Source organism: Oncorhynchus mykiss, chromosome 26 (assembly GCF_057628025.1).
Source record: "Oncorhynchus mykiss isolate SJ-2025 chromosome 26, ASM5762802v1, whole genome shotgun sequence".
Taxonomy (NCBI): Eukaryota; Metazoa; Chordata; class Actinopteri; order Salmoniformes; family Salmonidae; genus Oncorhynchus; species Oncorhynchus mykiss.
Genome location: NC_143047.1, coordinates 41,884,752 through 41,904,565, shown reverse-complemented (window position 1 = coordinate 41,904,565; position 19,814 = coordinate 41,884,752). Strand labels below are relative to the sequence as shown.

Sequence of the window (19,814 nt, the reverse complement as noted above, 5' to 3'; positions counted from 1 at the left end):
TTTCCACATGTTGTTGTTTTACAGCCTGAATTTAAAATGGATTAAAATGAGATTTTTTTGTCACTGGCCTACACACAATAATGTCAAAGTGGGATTATGTTCTTCGAAAGATACATGCGTCGTTCCTAACTCAGTTGCTGGAGAGGAAGGAAACCACTCAGGGATTTCACCATGAGGCCAATGGTGACTTTAAAACATGTACAGAGTTTAATGGCTGTGACAGGAGAACACTGAGGATGGATCAACAACATTGTAGATACACCACAATACTAACCTAAATGACAGAGTGAATAGAAGGAAGCCTGTACAGAATAAAAAATATTCCAAAACATGCATCCTGTTTGCAACAAGGCACTAATGTCATACTGCACCATGTGGCAAAGCAAAACAACACAGTAAGGCATATATGTCCACACAAATATATTCAACTTATTCCACAAGAAACAATCAAAAGTCCAGTGGGATTTAACATATGAGAGTAAGTTATCCATTCTGGTGAGTGAGGATGTCTCCATAGCCTCATCCAATTGTAGCTACTGTATGATGCGGTACGGTCAACATCCATTGATGTGCCACAAAATAAAACAACAGACACAGAGAGAATATTTATTATCTCTGCTGCTCTGATAATAACACCACAGACAGAGAGAACATTGATTATCTCTGCTCTGATAACGCCACAGACACAGGGAGAACATTTATTATCTCTGCTGCTCTGATAACGCCACAGACACAGAGAGAACATTGATTATCTCTGCTGCTCTGATAATAACGCCACAGACACAGAGAGAATATTTATTATCTCTGCTGCTCTGATAATAACGCCACAGACACAGGGAGAATATTTATTATCTCTGCTGCTCTGATAATAACGCCACAGACACAGAGAATATTTATTATCTCTGCTGCTCTGATAATAACGCCACAGACACAGAGAGAATATTTATTATCTCTGCTGCTCTGATAATAACACCACAGACACAGAGAGAACATTGATTATCTCTGCTGCTCTGATAACACCACAGACACAGAGAGAACATTGATTATCTCTGCTGCTCTGCTAATAATGCCACAGACACAGGGAGAACATTTATTATCTCTGCTGCTCTGATAATAACGCCACAGACACAGGGAGAGCATTTATTATCTCTGCTGCTCTGATAATAACGCCACAGACACAGAGAGCACATTTATTATCTCTGCTGCTCTGATAATAACGCCACAGACACAGAGAGAACATTTATTTTCTCTGCTGCTCTGATAATAACGCCACAGACACAGGGAGAACATTTATTATCTCTGCTGCTCTGATAATAACGCCACAGACACAGGGAGAACATTTATTATCTCTGCTGCTCTGCTAATAATGCCACAGACACAGGGAGAACATGTATTATGACTCTGCTCGACAGTCTTGAGTCTTTCTTGGCAACAGAAGGCATTGATCTAATTCCAAACGGATAACTCAATCCGTCCTCTCCCTGGGCCCTGGTTGACTTCCCTTTTTGGGTATGAATGGACTGGATGGATGTTAATTGTTAGGAATGGAATCATGCCACTTGTTGACACAAGCACCTACAGTAACTTTGATGCAAGAGTACGTTTTTTTTCCCTGTTGAGCAATACACAAAGCAAAGCGTAGTTTTTCTCAGTACCTGTGACTCTGTTTACATTGGGTCAGTATCCTATGGAAAGAGTATGCTAACTGGTGAATACGCCATAGGCCCCTTATACATGATGCTGAATAAATGTGTTATGATACTGTAACATGCATGGTGTCACGACTGGTTTCATGTGTTATGATACTGTAACATTCATGAAGGAGTCACGGCTGGTTTCATAAATGTGTTATGATACTGTAACATGCATGAAGGAGTCACGACTGGTTTCATAAATGTGTTATGATACTGTAACATGCATGAAGGTGTCACGACTGGTTTCATGTGTTATGATACTGTAACATTCATGAAGGAGTCACGGCTGGTTTCATAAATGTGTTATGATACTGTAACATGCATGAAGGAGTCACGACTGGTTTCATGTGTTATGATACTGTAACATGCATGAAGGAGTCACGACTGGTTTCATGTGTTATGATACTGTAACATTCATGAAGGAGTCACGACTGGTTTCATGTGTTATGATACTGTAACATTCATGAAGGAGTCACGACTGGTTTCATGTGTTATGATACTGTAACATGCATGAAGGTGTCACGATTGGTTTTATGCGTTATGATACTGTAACATTACTTGGCTCATCGCGCTCTAGCAACACCTTGTGGCGGGCTGGGCGCCTGCAGGCTGACTCAGTCCTCAGGTGTTTCCTCCAGGCTGGCAGGTGTTTAATTAAGCATGATTTGGCGGGCCATATTTCGGAGAACGCATGACTCAACCTTTGCCACTCCCGAGCCCGTTGGGGAGTTGCAGTGACGAGACAAGATCGGAATTGGAAATGACGAAATTGGGGAGAAAAAGGGGAGGGGGGGGGGGTAAAATAATAAAATAAACTGACTGTTGATGTGAGACAACACAAATCTAAACCTCATCTGAACACAAAGAGGAACTTTAAAAACGTTAAGTGAACAGGCTTTTAATCTTTATTTTAGTGACCTTGATTGTATTTCAGCCATCCATCAACATGATTTAGGCTTTCAGCCTTTCTTCAATGCTCCCTTTAAAAATATGAAGGGTTAAAGGGAGATGGAATGCCTGGTACACTCCAGAATGATCAGAGGTCATTTATAAAAGAGACGATAAAAGAGACACAGGCCCGGCAAGCTTTAAGCAACTGAGGAATTATTGTGCAAGACAAATCAGCAAGGCTAAATGGAATTATGTAACTGCTCTTTGGGATTGTAATGGGAACCTGGGTAAATTCTGAAAAACTGTCAAATCCTGATTTTGGGACGTGTTCTATTCACTATTTACATTAACACCATTGGTTAACTGTTAACTTCATTTAAATGTGGATGATACTATTATGTACACTATTGCCCCGACTAGTTTTTTAATTTAACTAGGCAAGTCAGTTAAGAACAAATTCTTATTTACAATGACGGCCTAGGAACAGTGGGTTTGTTCAAGGGTAGAACAACAACCTTGTCAGCTCAGGGATTCGATCTAGAAACCTTCCAGTCCAACGCTCTAACCACTAGGCTACCTGCCGCCGCTATTGATCTGGCTGTGTCAAAACTAGTCCGATTTTATAGCTATGTAGGAATCCCTTGCCGATTTAAAACTTGCGCTTAATATGGACAAAACTAAATACATGTTTTTAAACTCTCGTAAGAACGTTTCAGATGAACTACATGTTCACTCATTAGATGGTCCTCCAATCGAACGTGTTCCTGCATATAAATAAGACATTTGGATTAATATGGATTTGACGTTTTAAAATAAACATAGATGAGCTGGTTAAGAAGCGAAGATTTAAAGCGGTCTTTTTTTCTACAGAAATCGATGGTGCCTTTCTCTCAGCAGTAGGAAGCAGATTATTCAGTCAACCTTTTCATCTGTTCTTTGATTGTGGTGATTATTTATCCAAATGCAGTTGCTACTAGTCTTAAAGCTATGGATTCCATCTACCACGTTGCCCTTCGTTGTTACGGGCGACAGATTTGATACTCATCACAACACTGCATCCTGTATCAAAAGGTTGGCTGGACTTCGCTAAAGACCCGTAGGTCTCTCTACATTACTCCCTTTTTGTTTACAAGGCCCTGCTTCATAAACTTCCGTCTTATCTAACTTTTCTTTTGAAGTATAGACACCCGAGGTGTCGTTAACTCGACGTGCCTAGGGTCTCCACCGAGCTAGGTAAATCTGGTTTTAGCTTAAATGCACCACATTGCCCCCAAAAAATATAAATACATTTCATTTTGATGTTCTGGTGCCGTTTGAGGCAATTTAATGTATTGATTGGGGACTTACTTGTCGAGGAATGTAACTTTTTCTGAATGATTTGTGATGTTTTAATAGTGCTTAACATGCCTGTGTTTTGTATTGTAATATGTTGTGTATAATGTGTATATTTATATTGTATTTTACAGAGCACAGCTGGAAAAGAAACCTAGGCCTCAATTTCTTCCCAGTTAAAATAAAAGGTAAAAAACAAAATGATAGGTGCATGATTAGCCCATGTTGCTGTCCTGCCTGAGCATTTCCAAATGTAACCAGTACGTTTGGGTGTCACAGGGAAAATGTATGGAGGAAAATGTACATTTATTTTCTTTAGAAATGTAGTGGAGTAAAAGTTGTCAAAAATATAAATAGTAAAGTACAGATACCACCAAAAGAAAAACAAGTAGTACTTAAGTACTTTAGACCACTGTGTATACCAACTCATTCATATGTCACTGCTTATTGTATGTCCTAACGCACAGCCATTGTTCAGGAAATCTCTTCTTCCGAAGACGTCTTCATGCACAGCTCTTTTGTCTGGGAAGATGTCTTAAGACCAGGTTAGGACCGTTGCCCCATCTTCCCTGTATGATCTTCCAACCAGAAGAGGTCTTAAGACCAGGTTAGGACGTTGCCCCATCTTCCCTGTATGATCCTCCAACCAGAAGACCAGGTTAGGACCGTTGCCCCATCTTCCCTGTATGATCCTCCAACCAGAAGACCAGGTTAGGACCGTTGCCCCATCTTCCCTGTATGATCCTCCAACCAGAAGACCAGGTTAGGACCGTTGCCCCATCTTCCCTGTATGATCCTCCAACCAGAAGACCAGGTTAGGACGTTGCCCCATCTTCCCTGTATGATCCTCCAACCAGAAGACCAGGTTAGGACGTTGCCCCATCTTCCCTGTATGATCCTCCAACCAGAAGACCAGGTTAGGACCGTTGCCCCATCTTCCCTGTATGATCCTCCAACCAGAAGACCAGGTTAGGACCGTTGCCCCATCTTCCCTGTATGATCCTACAACCAGAAGACCAGGTTAGGACCGTTGCCCCATCTTCCATGTATGATCCTCCAACCAGAAGACCAGGTTAGGACCGTTGCCCCATCTTCCCTGTATGATCCTCCAACCAGAAGACCAGGGAAATGCCAGTGATCCTGACTCTCGTCATCCAGGATGTACAATAAGTTGATAGGTAGTTCTGCGTCTGGTCATCTCCTGCCTACAGATGGTCCTGCCCCAGCCCTCGCTGTGCTTTGTAGAAAGCGCTAAAAGGGATTCATTTGATTGAGTAGCTCTCTGTCCTACATCACTCTCTGTCCCCTTCCTAATCTCCAACAGAAATACACTTCTAGTAACATCTTATTTGAATTGGCTTCTTTAATGCCAACATAAAGTTGTCATAAACATGACTTTGAGCTTGACATAAATATCAAACTGTAATAACATGTTATGATAATTAACGAGACTTTGCCCGGCCTCCACTACAAAGCTGTCACAAAGAACGATGCACTGAAACCAAAGTCATGTTTATTACAACCTAATGTAGGCACCATAAGACATTTTGAAATCCTATCTATTTTGAGCAGTACAGTAGCCTGCGACACATTGCTGGATCAGTGATGGAACACAGACCATGGGACTAGAACGTTCTGCCTGCAAATAGATGATTGTGAGATCGGCTTTAAAGTTCTGAAACCTCATTGGTTTAAATGGTGTCAGCTATTTTTTTTTAAATCTTGTATTCTTTTGAACTTAACATGAATTGGGGTATTTGGAGGAATATATAGGTAGAGAACATTGAACAGAATAAGGCTAATGTCAATAACTCAATTTTGACAAAAATGCAGATAAAATAATACAGCCCCAAGCTCTCGACTTGTTGCAGGAAACCTTGGTGTTCATCGCCACCAACATCCAGTCCATCACTCAACAGCTACAGCAGAGAAAAGCCTTTTGGAGTTGGAGATAAAAACCCACAACTGAGCCGTACACTTTCCCATGATGTCGGTCATGACTGAGCCCAATGCAATGATCCTGTGTGATACAACAACTCAGGAAAACGGCAAACTGATACTTTGTACTGATAACGTTGGTGGCGATTGACCTCGTCACTTGGAACGTTAAAAGTGTCCTCACAGCGAGGCCTCGGGCCCTCTGGGCTGCATGGCCGCCCCCTCGCGCCTCAGGGCGGTGTCGAAGCGCGGCGTCACCTCGCAGCGCACCAGCAGCGTGTCGTCGTGCACAAACCCCCGCTGCTGTAGCTCCATCAAGTGCAGAAAGGTGACGTAGCCAAAGCCCTTGGGGTTCCTCTGGATGGTGGGCCTCTGGAAGGCCTGCAGGTCGGGCTTGGTCTCCATCACCTCCACATGGTGCTGGCCCTCAGGCCCCTGGTCCAGCACGGCCAGCCGGATGGTGCCTTGGAAGGGCCACGACAGCTGCCCATCAAATTCCCCCTGCATGGTGTGAACAAACAGTGAGATGTAGTTGGAGCAGCGCTGTGCCGAGGGCGTTTGGAGGTGGAGGCGCAGACACAGCTTGTAGCCCGGCCGGCCCGTGTAGAAGCCAGGGCTGTGCACCACAACAGGCTGTCCGGCAGCCTGGGTACGTAGGTAGCCCGAGAAGCCCTCCAAGGGCCACACGTACACACCCTGGCACTGCTTGGCCTCCAGCTCCTTTAGGTTCTCCTCCAGCGAGGTGACCTTACGACGGAGCTCCGCCACCAGCCCCGCCTGGGGGAATAATGATAATAGAAAACAAAATGGTTGTTTAGTTGTAGACGTTTTTCATTCAAACAAGTGAATTCAACGTCACAAATGAGAGAATGAATTTGTATCTGTTCCACCTGAATGCTCAGCTCACGTAGCTGGTGGTCCTGCCGCACTAGACGGCCCTCCAGCTGCTGGGTGGTCTCCCGCATGGTCTGCAGTTCCCCGCAGCACTGGCAGGGGGCGCCACTGCTGCTAGCTCCTGGGTGTGCCCCCAGCTCTGCGGCGGCAGCCCCTCGGTCCTCAGAAGAAGGTGGCTGGGTGTACCCGGTAAGGCTGTGCCTGTGCAGGTACTCAGCCATGCAGCGCATGTGCATCTGAGTGAACTCCTGCATGTGCTGCGCCAGGTCATTGCGCTGCATCTGAAATAGCACATAAAAGACTTTAAAAAAGAGCCACTGTGTTGAACCAAGGTTGGAAGTGGAAGCTTTGTCCGGTTTAAAAACCCTCTTTTGTTAGACCTGAAAGTATCGGCTGGACGGGAGTAGATGTGGAAACTCTACCTAGTCCTGCCAGAGGCCACGAGAAGTGGATCTTGGGTATCTCGGCCTTGGGTTATGGGGTTTGTTTTAGACAAGGCAAAGTAGTCACAGAACACAGGTGGTAAATGACTCAGAAAGTGTTGAGGTTGACTCTAACTCGGCGACCTACCATCTCTCGACATCCAAAAGTGCTGAAGGTACAGGCAATCGGAGCCTTCGGACAGTCTGTGTCATAGTGGGATTCCAACTGAAACAGAAACACCACGAGTCAGATCCTACATTTTTCTAAATTTCACCTATATTTAACCAGGTAGGCTAGTTGAGAACAAGTCCGCTTGACCTGTGTAGAAACTTGTTACAAAGAGATACTTTTTCCAGAGGAAAGGTAGGCAACCTATCTGTGTCCAAGGCCCAGCATTGCGGTCCATTGCCGCCCAGCAACGTTTAGCAGTCCACAATCATTCATGAACGATTGAGTTACACATAGGTTTGTGTGGGCCGCAAGCAGATGTGAACTGGACCAAAATCTGCCCGCGAGCCACACGTTGGAGACTCCTACTTTACACCATCATCTCATAGGTTTAGTAATCAGGACTACTGCTCTACATCATCATCATCACCATCATCATCTCATAGGTTTAGTAATCAGGGCTACTGCTCTATACCACCATCATCATCTCATAGGTTTAGTAATCAGGACTACTGCTCTATACCATCATCATCTCATAGGTTTAGTAATCAGGACTACTGCTCTACACCACCATCATCATCTCATAGGTTTAGTAATCAGGACTACTGCTCTATACCATCACCATCTCATAGGTTTAGTAATCAGGACTACTGCTCTACACCACCATCATCATCTCATAGGTTTAGTAATCAGGACTACTGCTCTATACCATCACCATCTCATAGGTTTAGTAATCAGGACTACTGCTCTACACCACCATCATCATCTCATAGGTTTAGTAATCAGGACTACTGCTCTACACCACCACCACCATCATCTCATAGGTTTAGTAATCAGGACTACTGCTCTACACCACCATCATCATCTCATAGGTTTAGTAATCAGGACTACTGCTCTACACCACCACCATCTCATAGGTTTAGTAATCAGGACTACTGCTCTACACCACCATCATCTCATAGGTTTAGTAATCAGGACTACTGCTCTACACCACCACCTCATAGATTTAGTAATCAGGACTACTGCTCTACACCACCACCACCTCATAGGTTTAGTAATCAGGACTACTGCTCTACACCACCATCATCTCATAGGTTTAGTAATCAGGACTACTGCTCTACACCACCACCTCATAGATTTAGTAATCAGGACTACTGCTCTACACCACCACCATCTCATAGGTTTAGTAATCAGGACTACTGCTCTACACCATCATCATCTCATAGGTTTAGTAATCAGGACTACTGCTCTACACCATCATCATCTCATAGATTTAGTAATCAGGACTACTGCTCTACACCACCATCATCTCATAGGTTTAGTAATCAGGACTACTGCTCTACACCACCATCATCATCTCATAGGTTTAGTAATCAGCTAAATCTAAAACGGCAGCCATCAGGTCTCCATCCCCACCTGGTCTCTGATGAGCTCCATACCGCAGTACTGACACACCACGTTGGCAAAGGGACACAGCGACTCATGAATCTGAGGACACAACAAAAACAATGTTCAAAAGTCTGTCACATGACCAGCTTCAGAAATCACAGACAGTCTGTCCACTTTTTTCAGTGAACATTAAAGGGGAGCTCAAATGGAGAACGAACACAGTTTCTTACTGACTGAGACTACGGTCACGTTTTCTTTGAAAGCGCTATGCTGCTAGCTAAGCTACCTGAGGCGGTGCACCCGGTAGTCAATCCAATGAATCTTTATTTATTCAGGATAGTGCACTCAGCGTGAATTAGTTGGTGATGCTTACCTTGCTGTCCTCGTAAACAAAGCTCTCTACACAGTCGGGACAGGACACAGGTCTCCGCTGGCAGTGTTGGCTTTGGTGCATCTCCAGCTGGCTCTTCCACACCGCGTCCTGGCACAGCGGACAAGGCACGGTGGCAAACTCACATTTCGTAACATGGCCCTGGCAGGGTGAGATGGCAGAGTGAGCTAATCATTTGGTTTCAACATGGCAACACGGTTGAAGTGATATGAACTAAGGTGTCAGCCATTGTCTGCGGAGAAGGATGCCTACATCCAGGCGGCGAAGCTCCATTTTGTCAGTGCAGCCTACGTTGGTGCAGCGCACCGTTAGGGAGAGGATCTCTCGCTTGGCAAAGTTATCTGGGAACAGCTGGTCTTCCCGTAGTACCTCGTTATCCACTGGACACCTCTGCCCTGTATCACTGGGGGGGGGGGGGGGGGGGGGGGGGAAGAAAGAAAGAGAGAAAGAAAGAGAGAAAGAGAGAGATCAGTATGATGCTTGAGACCAGGGTTTCATTCATTAACCAACAGGAGAAACCATTTTAAAATGGAGGTAGCCCTACTACCTGAACTTGTCCAATGAGAAGGCTCCTTTTTGAGATCACTTACAACCATTATCTTTTGAGGACTTATTCATTTGAAAAAAACTGTCCATGTACTCATCATCATCATCTTGTGAAAAGGGACACACAAATACGTGTCATTCAGCAAATTCAGAAAATAGCACCAATGAAAAACACAGAATACAAACATCACAACAGTGCTGCAATAACGACAGTAGCTTGGTACTGTAATTGTGGGGAAGTGAAGGTAGTGACAGATCAAATCTTCCAGAATATGGCCAATCATTTATCCAGTAAATCAGTAACCCAAGAGGCTGTCATTGCCCACCAAATCCGTGAATGATTGACAGTCATTGATAATCCCAACTGTTATGTCACGTGGCTGTTGTAATGCATAGCTAGCTATATGATGTATAGAGATGTTCTGCAATTATAGAATCACCTGCATTGCCCATCTTATCTGGTGGCCGACAAAAATCATTATAGAGTTGAATATTTACAGGCACACGACTATGACCTCTCCAGGAGTCAAAGCAAAAACTTGAGTCTCTCTCAGACTGGCGCCAAAACATTTCTGGCTCTAGCGCCACATGGGGATTTTGAAACTATGGAGGGCCACACAGATCTTTCCATGACCTATTTGATTGTCAAAATCGATACGAGGGCCAGAAAAAGGGAATTTATATGAAAATATAGGTCTATTGTTATTTCTACATACTCTCTCTCGTTTTAGATGTCCCTGTGACCTGCAGGGTTTGTTTTTTTAACCCAAAATAAACCTCATGCGTCATCCCTATGACAGAAATGCAGCGTGACGACAGATAACCATTGGCTAACCCCGGCACATGGACATGGATGTTGTTATTTAAATCCTGGAGGGTATTTTCCCAAAGCAGGACACAGAAAGTTAGATAACTAACATGTAAATGTATCATTATCCTGTAAGTATGGGTACCGGGGAGGCTTACCGGATGGACTTCTCGATGCAGCTGCGGCAGAAGCGATGGCCGCATGGCGTCTGCACGGCTGCCCTCAGGGCCATGAGGCAGATGGGGCACTCGTACTTGCTCTCCAGCGGAGGGTCGAACTCCACGTCGTAGCCTTGCAGTGGGGCGCCGCCCTGTAGGCTGGTGGGGGTACTCTCCGTGGGGCTCAGCGCAGAGTCGCTGCCCTCTTTCTCCAGCATGGCCAGCGCACAGTTGGACAGCTGTGACGCGGCCGCCCCACCACAATACGCTTCATCATTCTCCAGGCTGCTCTTATCACTCTCAAAGCAGGACATCTACACAGGGCGGAGAGAAAAGTGGAGAAAAAGAGATACGAGCCATTACCCCTCCACAAGTATTCACAAAGTGTTTTATTACAACGAAAAATTTGCCTTCTGTGGAAATCACTGGGCTATGTTTCTCTCTCAGACGGTTGGAATGTTTCCTTCTTGAAATGTGTGTCATCAGTTCCACTTGGACTCAACTGTCTCCTGAGCTCTGTTCTCAGATCAGCCCGAGATAAGAAACTGCATAATGACTGTACATGACTCAGGGGACCAAATGTAAGGATATGCCACAATGGAGACAACACCTAGCGAACATCCTCAATTCAATGCCTTTTGCGTTAGCCAATTGACATGGTGGTTACAGTCTGAAACTACAGTAATTTACCTATATAGGGCTAGAAATTATATTGCGAGCTTAAAAACCAGCAATCTGGGTTGCTAGCTTGTCAGGTCAGGGGCACAATAGGCGAGGGAATCTCAGTTCCTCATGCATTTCAAGCAAAGTAGCTGGATAGCTAATATTTCAGATAGTATGTCAATATTTGTAAACAACAAAACCCGTCTGACCTCGTGGTAACATAAGTGGTTAGCTGTTCAATATCCGAAGATCAAATATGAGAAGACAAGTCCAAAAGCAAGTAATAATCACAAATCATTGCACAACAACGTTAGCTGGCTAGCGGTGTGGTAGCGATGATGCTGACACGGAACTTCGAAGTGCTTGAGATGACATTTCAACAAACTAACAAAACTAAACACTGTAATAAACACATGTATGCATGATTCGTGTATTAGTCCATGGTGTTGGAATATTTGACAATATGCGTGTTAATGCTTACCGTAGCCTTGAAAGAACATCAGTTTTCTTGACTGACTCTCCTTAGCTAATTAATTACTTCCTGCATTTTCGTCACCCTTCTTCTCTGCCTCATTGGTGGTTTATGCCGGGCGGCAAAGGAATAAGTAGGACATTACCGCCACTGACTGGACGTGGTGAAAATAAAAACAACGGTTCTAATTTTATTCAGAAAGACATTTGAGTTGTAATTTAATTAAAGAAACACAATCGAGATGTAATTTAAACACTTTATAACGTTGTTTTTAATGAAAAAAGGGTCATCAGAGCAACTTATACAAATATATACACGTGCACTTCTTCCCCTAGGAACCTTTTTTCACCCCTACATCAATATCTTCCTTCACCACCACTTGGTTTCCAACGTCCTTATTATATCCTCCATATTTTCAGTCCTTGTTTGAAAACATCCTTGTCTGCTAACCCCTCATGACCTCTAGGGCCACCCTGCAGCTCATGGCCACCCTGCAGCTCACACAGGTGTGGGTGTAGTCCTCATCCCCAAGTTTCATCTCCTCGTACCTCTTCAGCTCAGAGTCCTGAGTGACCAACATCCATTCCAAGCACTGACTGCACTGCGCACAGACTTCCTTTGTAGGTGGTTGGGCTTCTAGTATGACAAAGGTTCTTCCTTTAATCCCACTGTACTGCAATGCAAACAGAGTGATCAAAGCCCAACTCAGTTTAAAAGCTAAAATAAAAAATATGACAATATTATTCAGTCTTTAATGATACCTGTTCCTATGATATTTGATTCATTCATTCATTGGTGATTTTAGTTGTGACCTGTGAGTCTAAACACGATCAGCCTCCAACTTACAGGCAGCTTTCTTGGTGAGGTGGAGACAGACTGAGTCCCTCCGCAGCGCAGCAGAGACAGGGGTATTTGTCTGGTGGTGGGGTGCTCTTTGCAGCAGAAGCTGAACACACTGGCAGCCAGGTAAACATCCCAACGATCAGGATGTTCTTTCACCAAATCTGACACCAACCTGTCCAGGTATACAACGTGTGAAACAAAACACATGCATATTATAACAAGTCAGCTGGGATAGCATGTCATGTTTTTGGATTCAGAAAACTGACAAAATATTATTGCAATCATTACCCAGGTCTATTTTGCGCTTCTTGAAAAATTATTGAAAAGTTAAGCAATGTCTGGGTTGCAATGCACTGGTAACAGCACGTGTTTCCGTTGGCGACTTCAATATTCTACAGGAAATTCTTCCAATCTGCGACTGACTCACTGAACTGTCTTGCAATGATAGAAGGCAATCAACCTGCCACATAGTGCTCTATCCACGCAGCCTATTCCCCGTCAGGAGACTGAAACGATTTGGCATGGGTCATCAGATCGGCACCGGAGCGCCAAGTCAAGGTCCAAAAGGCTTCTTAATCGCTTCTACCCCCAAGCCATAAGACTCCTGAACAGCTAATCAAAGAGCTACCCAGACCCCTCTTTTACGCTGCTGCTACTCTCTGTTTATAATCAATGCACTTTAACGCTACCTACATGTACATATTACCTCAGCTAACCGGTGCCCCTGAACATTGACTCTGTACCGGTACCCCCCTGTCTATAGTCTAGCTATTGTTATTTTACTGCTGCTATTTAATTATTTGTTACTTTTATTTTTTTTAAACTTATCTTTTACTTAACACTTATTTTTATTAGGTAAGCATTTCACTGTAAGGTCTACAGTGTTGTCACCTGTTGTATTCAGCATGTGACAAATAACATTTGATTTGATTTTGACAAGCAACATTTTCAAATCTAGTATCAAGGTACATTGGAGGACAAACCGGTCTACAAGGGACTTTGTTACTGGATCCAGTGACACTCCCAGAGGACGGTAGAATATGAGTTGGCCTGTCAGTTTCTTCAGATCCCCCAAAGCCGAGTTGATCTGTAAAATAAAAAAATAGGAGGGGTACTTAATATTCAAATCAAATAACATTTTATTTGTCACATACACATGGTTAGCAGATGTTAATGCGAGTGTAGCGAAATGCTTGTGCTTCTAGTTCCGACAATGCAGTAATAACCAACGAGTAATCTAACTAACAATTCCAAAACGACTACATTATACACACAAGTGTAAAGGGTTAAAGAATATGTACATAAAGATATATGAATGAGTGATGGTACAGAACGGCATAGGCAAGATGCAGTAGATGGTTTCGAGTACAGTATATACATATGAGATGAGTATGTAAACAAAGTGGCATAGTTTAAAGTGGCTAGTGATACATGTATCATTTGGTGCAACATACACAACCAATACAAGTGATTTTGTTTTCAGGTGGTGGTACAGTAACGCTAGCATGAATACATGCTGCACATACCGTATAAGAAACTACACAACACCGTCTCTATAAACGAACCACAGTATCTCTTACCTCTACAGTCAGCATTACACCCAAACAACACAGGATTCCAACAGGGAAGCCGAAGCGAGAGATGAGGTCAGAAATGATTTGAGCAATCTCTTTACTGGTGCAGGTCTTCATGGGGTAGGCTTCCAACCATTTGGAATAGTAGTCCATTACAGTTAGTACAAATCTGTGTCCAATTTGGGTCTCTGGAAATGGCCCCTTCACTTCCATTGTCAGCCATTCCCATTTCTCCTTGATCTGGTTCAAATATCATAAAATGTAAGATATAAAAATAAATAATACAAAATGTAATAACCTTGTTCAAATCAAATTGTATTAGTCACATGCGCCAAATACAACAGGTGTGGACCTTACAGTGAAATGCTTACTAACCAACAATGCAGTTTAAAAAAAGAAAAAAATATTGTATTTTTATTTTTTACCAGTAATCAAAGAGCAGCAGTAAAATAACAAGACTATATACAGCAGGGTACTAGTACAGAGTCAATGTGGAGACTATATACAGCAGGGTACTAGTACAGAGTCAATGTGGAGACTATATACAGCAGGGTACTAGTACAGAGTCAATGTGGAGACTATATACAGCAGGGTACTAGTACAGAGTCAATGTGGAGACTATATACAGCAGGGTACTAGTACAGAGTCAATGTGGAGACTATATACAGCAGGGTACTAGTACAGAGTCAATGTGGAGACTATATACAGCAGGGTACTAGTACAGAGTCAATGTGGAGACTATATACAGCAGGGTACTAGTACAGAGTCAATGTGGAGACTATATACAGCAGGGTACTAGTACAGAGTCAATGTGGAGACTATATACAGCAGGGTACTAGTACAGAGTCAATGTGGAGACTATATACAGCAGGGTATTAGTACAGAGTCAATGTGGAGATTATATACAGCAGGGTACTAGTACAGAGTCAATGTGGAGACTATATACAGCAGGGTATTAGTACAGAGTCAATGTGGAGAATATATACAGCAGGGTACCAGTACAGAGTCAATGTGGAGACTATATACAGGGGGTACCAGTACAGAGTCAATGTGGAGACTATATACAGGGGGTACCAGTACAGGGGGTACCAGGGGGTACCAGTACAGAGTCAATGTGGAGGCTATATACAGGGGGTACCAGTACAGAGTCAATGTGGAGACTATATACAGGGGGTACCAGTACAGAGTTAATGTGGAGATTATATACAGGGGGTACCAGTACAGAGTTAATGTGGAGACTATATACAGGGGGTACCAGTACAGAGTCAATGTGGAGACTATATACAGCGGGGTACCAGTACAGAGTCAATGTGGAGACTATATACAGCGAAGTACCAGTACAGAGTCAATGTGGAGACTATATACAGCAGGGTACCAGTACAGAGTCAATGTGGAGACTATATACAGCAGGGTACCAGTACAGAGTCAATGTGGAGACTATATACAGCAGGGTACCAGTACAGAGTCAATGTGGAGACTATATACAGCGGGGTACCAGTACAGAGTCAATGTGGAGACTATATACAGCAGGGTACCAGTACAGAGTCAATGTGCGGGGGCAACGGTTAGTCGAGGTAACTGAGGTAATATGTACATGTAGGTAAAGTTATTAAAGTGACTATGCATAGATAATAACAGAGAGTAGCAGTGGTTTCAAAGAGAGAGGTTGGGTGGGGGGGTGCAAATAGTCTGGGTAGCCATTTGATTAGATGTTCAGGAGTCTTATGGCTTGGGGGTTGAAGCTGCTTATGAGCCTCTTGGACCTAGACTTGGCGCTCCGGTTACCGTTTTTCGTGCGGTAGCAGAGAGAACAGTCTATGACTAGGGTGGCTGGAGTCTGACCATTTTTAGGGCCTTCCTCTGACACCGCCCGCCTGGTATAGAGGTCCTGGATGGCAGGAAGCTTGGCCCCAGTGATGTACTGGGCCGTACGCACTACCCTCTGTTGCCTGTTTTCTGTTTTCCAGAATAAACCTGTATGTCAGAAATCTTACCCTGATTGCGAGCTTGGGGATAAAGATCAGCCCTTGCTTTTGTAAAGCTGAAGGTGGGACCTGAAATTGTCAGGAGAGTTCAGTGATTAAAGCAGGAAATGAAGGGTTAGGGTTATATATAGCCTTTATACAATGTGGTTGATCATACACACAACTAGCCGTATAAGCCCGTACACACTGTATACACACAACTAGCCGTATTAGCCCGTACACACTGTATACACACAACTAGCCGTATATGAGTTTCAACGTAGCCCTTGTTTGAGCCAATCAGGATTGTTCGGTTGCGAGATTGGCACACATTCTGATTGGCCCAATCAGCCTCATAAGAGCTACCACTTACTTCATTTGGTTTATCTTTCACAGCCCAGTCAATACTCTGCAAAAAAACACAAAAAAAGGATACATGAAATATCACCAGAAATGTAAAAACTCCAGATAAGAGCAGACCTGTGTCAAATACTCAAACACGAGGTGCGCTTCATTTAGCTTACCTGGCAGGCTGGAAACACAGTGTTCCATTGGTTATTGTACCTGGGCGAGCTAAATCAAGCACACCTCAAGTTTTTTAACATGACGTGTATTTGACGATTCAAGGTCTGGATGCGTGATATGTACTTTGTACCTGTGGTATACAGTAGTCGTCATGGAAACGACTTGGGTGCCATATACTGTGGTTTAAGTAACTGGGAGTCTTCTTCAACCGCGTTGACACTGCAGAGCTAATGTTTCATTACAAGAAGAATCAAGAGAGGGAAATAATGAATTGCTTAATTTCTTCACAACATTGGCTCATAACCTATAGCTCCTACAAACTGTATTGGTTTTGAGTACCGCTTTGGCTCATCTTGTATTGATGACACATCCTCAGGAACACGATCCTCAGGAAACTGAAATCACAAGCAGAGGTTAATACATAGTTCATTTCCTTTGTGAAAGATTGAGAATAAAGTGTGCATCCTAGCCATATCAAAAACAATACAAATGGAAAACTAGTAGGACTAGTTGTTTTTCATCTCACCAAGGTTACTCTTTTCCTCGTTCCAGACGTTTTCTAAAACAATAAGAAGTCAACAATAAAAACACGCTGCTCAAAAGTTCAAACCAACAAATAATTCAAGATTTTATCAGATGCATCAAAATAATAACCATTTTGAAAACGACCCAGTCAAAAACTTTACACAGAAAAATACATCTGCATCAATTCACAAATGACCTTTTTTTGGAACTGACTAGGAAAGGAAAATATAGTTGGGATGGCATCATTACGTAAACGAATACCACGCCCAGTTGAGGGTGTTATCAGGTACTTCTCCTCGAAATGCTCGGAACACAGTCTGGAGCTTTTGGTTGGCTTCCAGGCTTTCAGTCTCGTCTGATGGATCCACTTTTTTAGTCTTTTGGCGTCGCTCAGTGGAAATCTGATGGCATGAGACAAAGTCAAAAAGAAATAAGTAAAAAGTAACAACTTCACAATTTCACAGGGCTCCCGAGTAGCGCAGTGTTTTAAAGCACTGCATCTCAGTACCAGTGGCGTCACTACAAACCCGGGTTCGACTCCAGGCTGTATCAGAAGCAGCCGTGATTGGGAGTCCCATTGGGCGGTGCACAATTGGCCCAGCGTCGTCAGGTTAGGGTTTGGCTGTCATTGTAAATAAGACTGACTTGCCTAGTTAAATAACAGTTAATTCAAATAAAATAGCTAATAATGATCAAGAGATGAGAGGTCCAATGCAGCTGTTTTTATCTCAATACCAAAATCATTTCTGGGTAACAATTAAGTATCTTACTTCAAATAAAATAAAAACTAAAATAGCTCCTGAGCAAAGAGCAATTTCTCAAGGAAGAATTTAGCCAGGACTGTCTGAAAGGGGACTGAGTGGGGAGGAGACTGAGTGAGGATGGGGACTGAGTGGGGAGGGGACTGAGTGGGGAGGGGACTGAGTGAGGAGGGGACTGAGTGGGGAGGGGACTGAGTGGGGATGGGGACTGAGTGGGGATGGGGACTGAGTGGGGATGGGGACTGAGTGGGGAGGGGAAAACTGAAAAATAGGTTTGGATTCTTTCTTATTGGTCTATCAACTAATTTTGGTGACGTCACCAGGCAGGCCAAAACTCAATCCCACCAAAACATTCCAGGCAGTCTTTTTAAACAGCTCTTACACTAAAAGGTTAATATCATCATTTTCACAATATTATTCCTATAAAAAAACACAGGAAATCACGTTTGTGATAGTGCTGGACCTTTAAAGCTAATTCAGAGAAAACAGATGTCCTTGACACTTGAGAGTTTCTATTGGTAAAATTCAGGTGGTCCCTCCCCGTTTCGTTTGCTTATGGTTCCTAGTGAATACACCCCACGACGGGTTGAAACATATTTTGAAGCCCTGTGTTGTTTGTTTACATCATTGTTATGTAAAACAATGGGAGTAATAAAACCTTATATTTTGGGTATGATATAGAAAAACAGTTATGGCTAGCCTAAATATCGACAATAGCCGAATTGTAAAAATAATTGCATTGGACATATTCCCAGATCCCTTCACAACAGCAGGACTTGTTTGTTTAGCAGTAAAGACAAAAATAAATGTAGTAATAACGTTAGCTAGCTAACTAGTTTGTTATGATAAGTTACAATACGACATGATCTATAACCTCGAAATGACCGTAAATCTGTCAGCTAGCCTCACAAGATAACGTTAGCTGCTAACTAACTTGTTGGCTAACCAGTTGCTCACATGACGTTGTTCGCTAATAGCGTGTTGTTAGTCAAATGCTGCAAGCCTTACCTGTGAAGCCTAACTTTTTTAGCACGCAACTGATTATTTTTATCATATGTATCATGTCCTCTATTCTTACAGCTGTAAGCTGAACATGACATTTCTGATTTACAAATTGTTGATATTTTCCTTCTTCGTGTGAATTTCCGGCAGACTTAGACGTTGTGTTATGTATTATTGCTGCCTTTCGAAGGTCTGGGGGGCGTATTGCACATTTGGTCACCCCAAAATAAAAGGGAAAGGTGGAATGGGAAAATCTTAAATTGCACCAGGTCGAAACTCTGCATCAAAGCTCAACAAGACAGACAGGGCTTGATATTTTTTTTTTTCCTCATTAGTGGTTTTATGACTTGTGGCAAATGAAAAGGTTGTGCAACACCGCCACCAACTGGACAGGGTGGAAAAAAGGAAAATAACACCATGTAAAATACCAAGTATGGGTAGCTGCAGCCCAATATGGTGACTATGGTATGAGCGAGTGGGTGTGTTGAAATGCAGAGTTGCAGTTTTAAAGCCAATTTCTTGTAAATCTACACATTTTATCATAAGGGGTCCTCCAGATAGCATATGATAGCAAAATGTGTAGATTTGCAGGAAATTAGCTTTAAAACTGCACATTTTATCTCAGCCTTATGGAAAAATAGGAACAAAATAATGAAATGAGCTATAAAAACAGCCCATGGCAACAAGTGTAGAATTGCTGGAAATTAGCTTTAAAACTGCAACATTTTCTTTTGGCCTCATGACAAAATCTGTAATATAGAATTATAAAACGGTAAATGTTTCCCTCTGCACCATGGCAAAATGTGTTAAAACGCAGTAAGTTAGCTGTTTTCCCGGGCCCCAAATGCAGTAG

General features: G+C 43.1%; 2 protein-coding genes across 4 annotated transcripts; both read right to left on the bottom strand.

Moving 5' to 3' along the window:
• Nucleotides 1-184: 184 nt before the first annotated feature.
• Nucleotides 185-11,919, bottom strand: traf6 (TNF receptor-associated factor 6). Its single transcript, XM_036963715.2, has 8 exons — nt 11,777-11,919; nt 10,633-10,946; nt 9,373-9,523; nt 9,103-9,261; nt 8,757-8,828; nt 7,320-7,397; nt 6,746-7,030; nt 185-6,632 (listed from the first exon to the last, which is right to left on the bottom strand). Exons 2-8 carry the CDS (start codon nt 10,944-10,946, stop codon nt 6,036-6,038), a joined length of 1,656 nt encoding a protein of 551 aa, XP_036819610.2. The 5' UTR covers nt 11,777-11,919; the 3' UTR covers nt 185-6,035.
• A 95-nt stretch (nt 11,920-12,014) lies between these two features.
• On the bottom strand, nt 12,015-19,303 carry LOC110506986 (gypsy retrotransposon integrase-like protein 1). 3 transcript variants are annotated; one of them, XM_090223087.1, is made up of 11 exons: nt 18,968-19,303; nt 17,448-17,599; nt 17,200-17,232; nt 17,013-17,068; nt 16,804-16,900; nt 16,522-16,557; nt 16,179-16,238; nt 14,191-14,424; nt 13,594-13,697; nt 12,614-12,782; nt 12,015-12,440 (listed from the first exon to the last, which is right to left on the bottom strand). In XM_090223087.1, the coding sequence occupies exons 8-11, from the start codon at nt 14,395-14,397 to the stop codon at nt 12,213-12,215; spliced, it is 708 nt and encodes a 235-aa protein (XP_090079213.1). In that variant the 5' UTR covers nt 14,398-14,424; nt 16,179-16,238; nt 16,522-16,557; nt 16,804-16,900; nt 17,013-17,068; nt 17,200-17,232; nt 17,448-17,599; nt 18,968-19,303; the 3' UTR covers nt 12,015-12,212. The 3 variants fall into 3 exon arrangements, with proteins under 3 accessions (XP_090079213.1, XP_036837349.2, XP_036837352.2); XM_036981454.2 differs by having other exon boundaries at nt 17,395-17,599; nt 18,968-19,297; XM_036981457.2 differs by having other exon boundaries at nt 17,412-17,599; nt 18,968-19,155.
• Nucleotides 19,304-19,814: the final 511 nt, after the last annotated feature.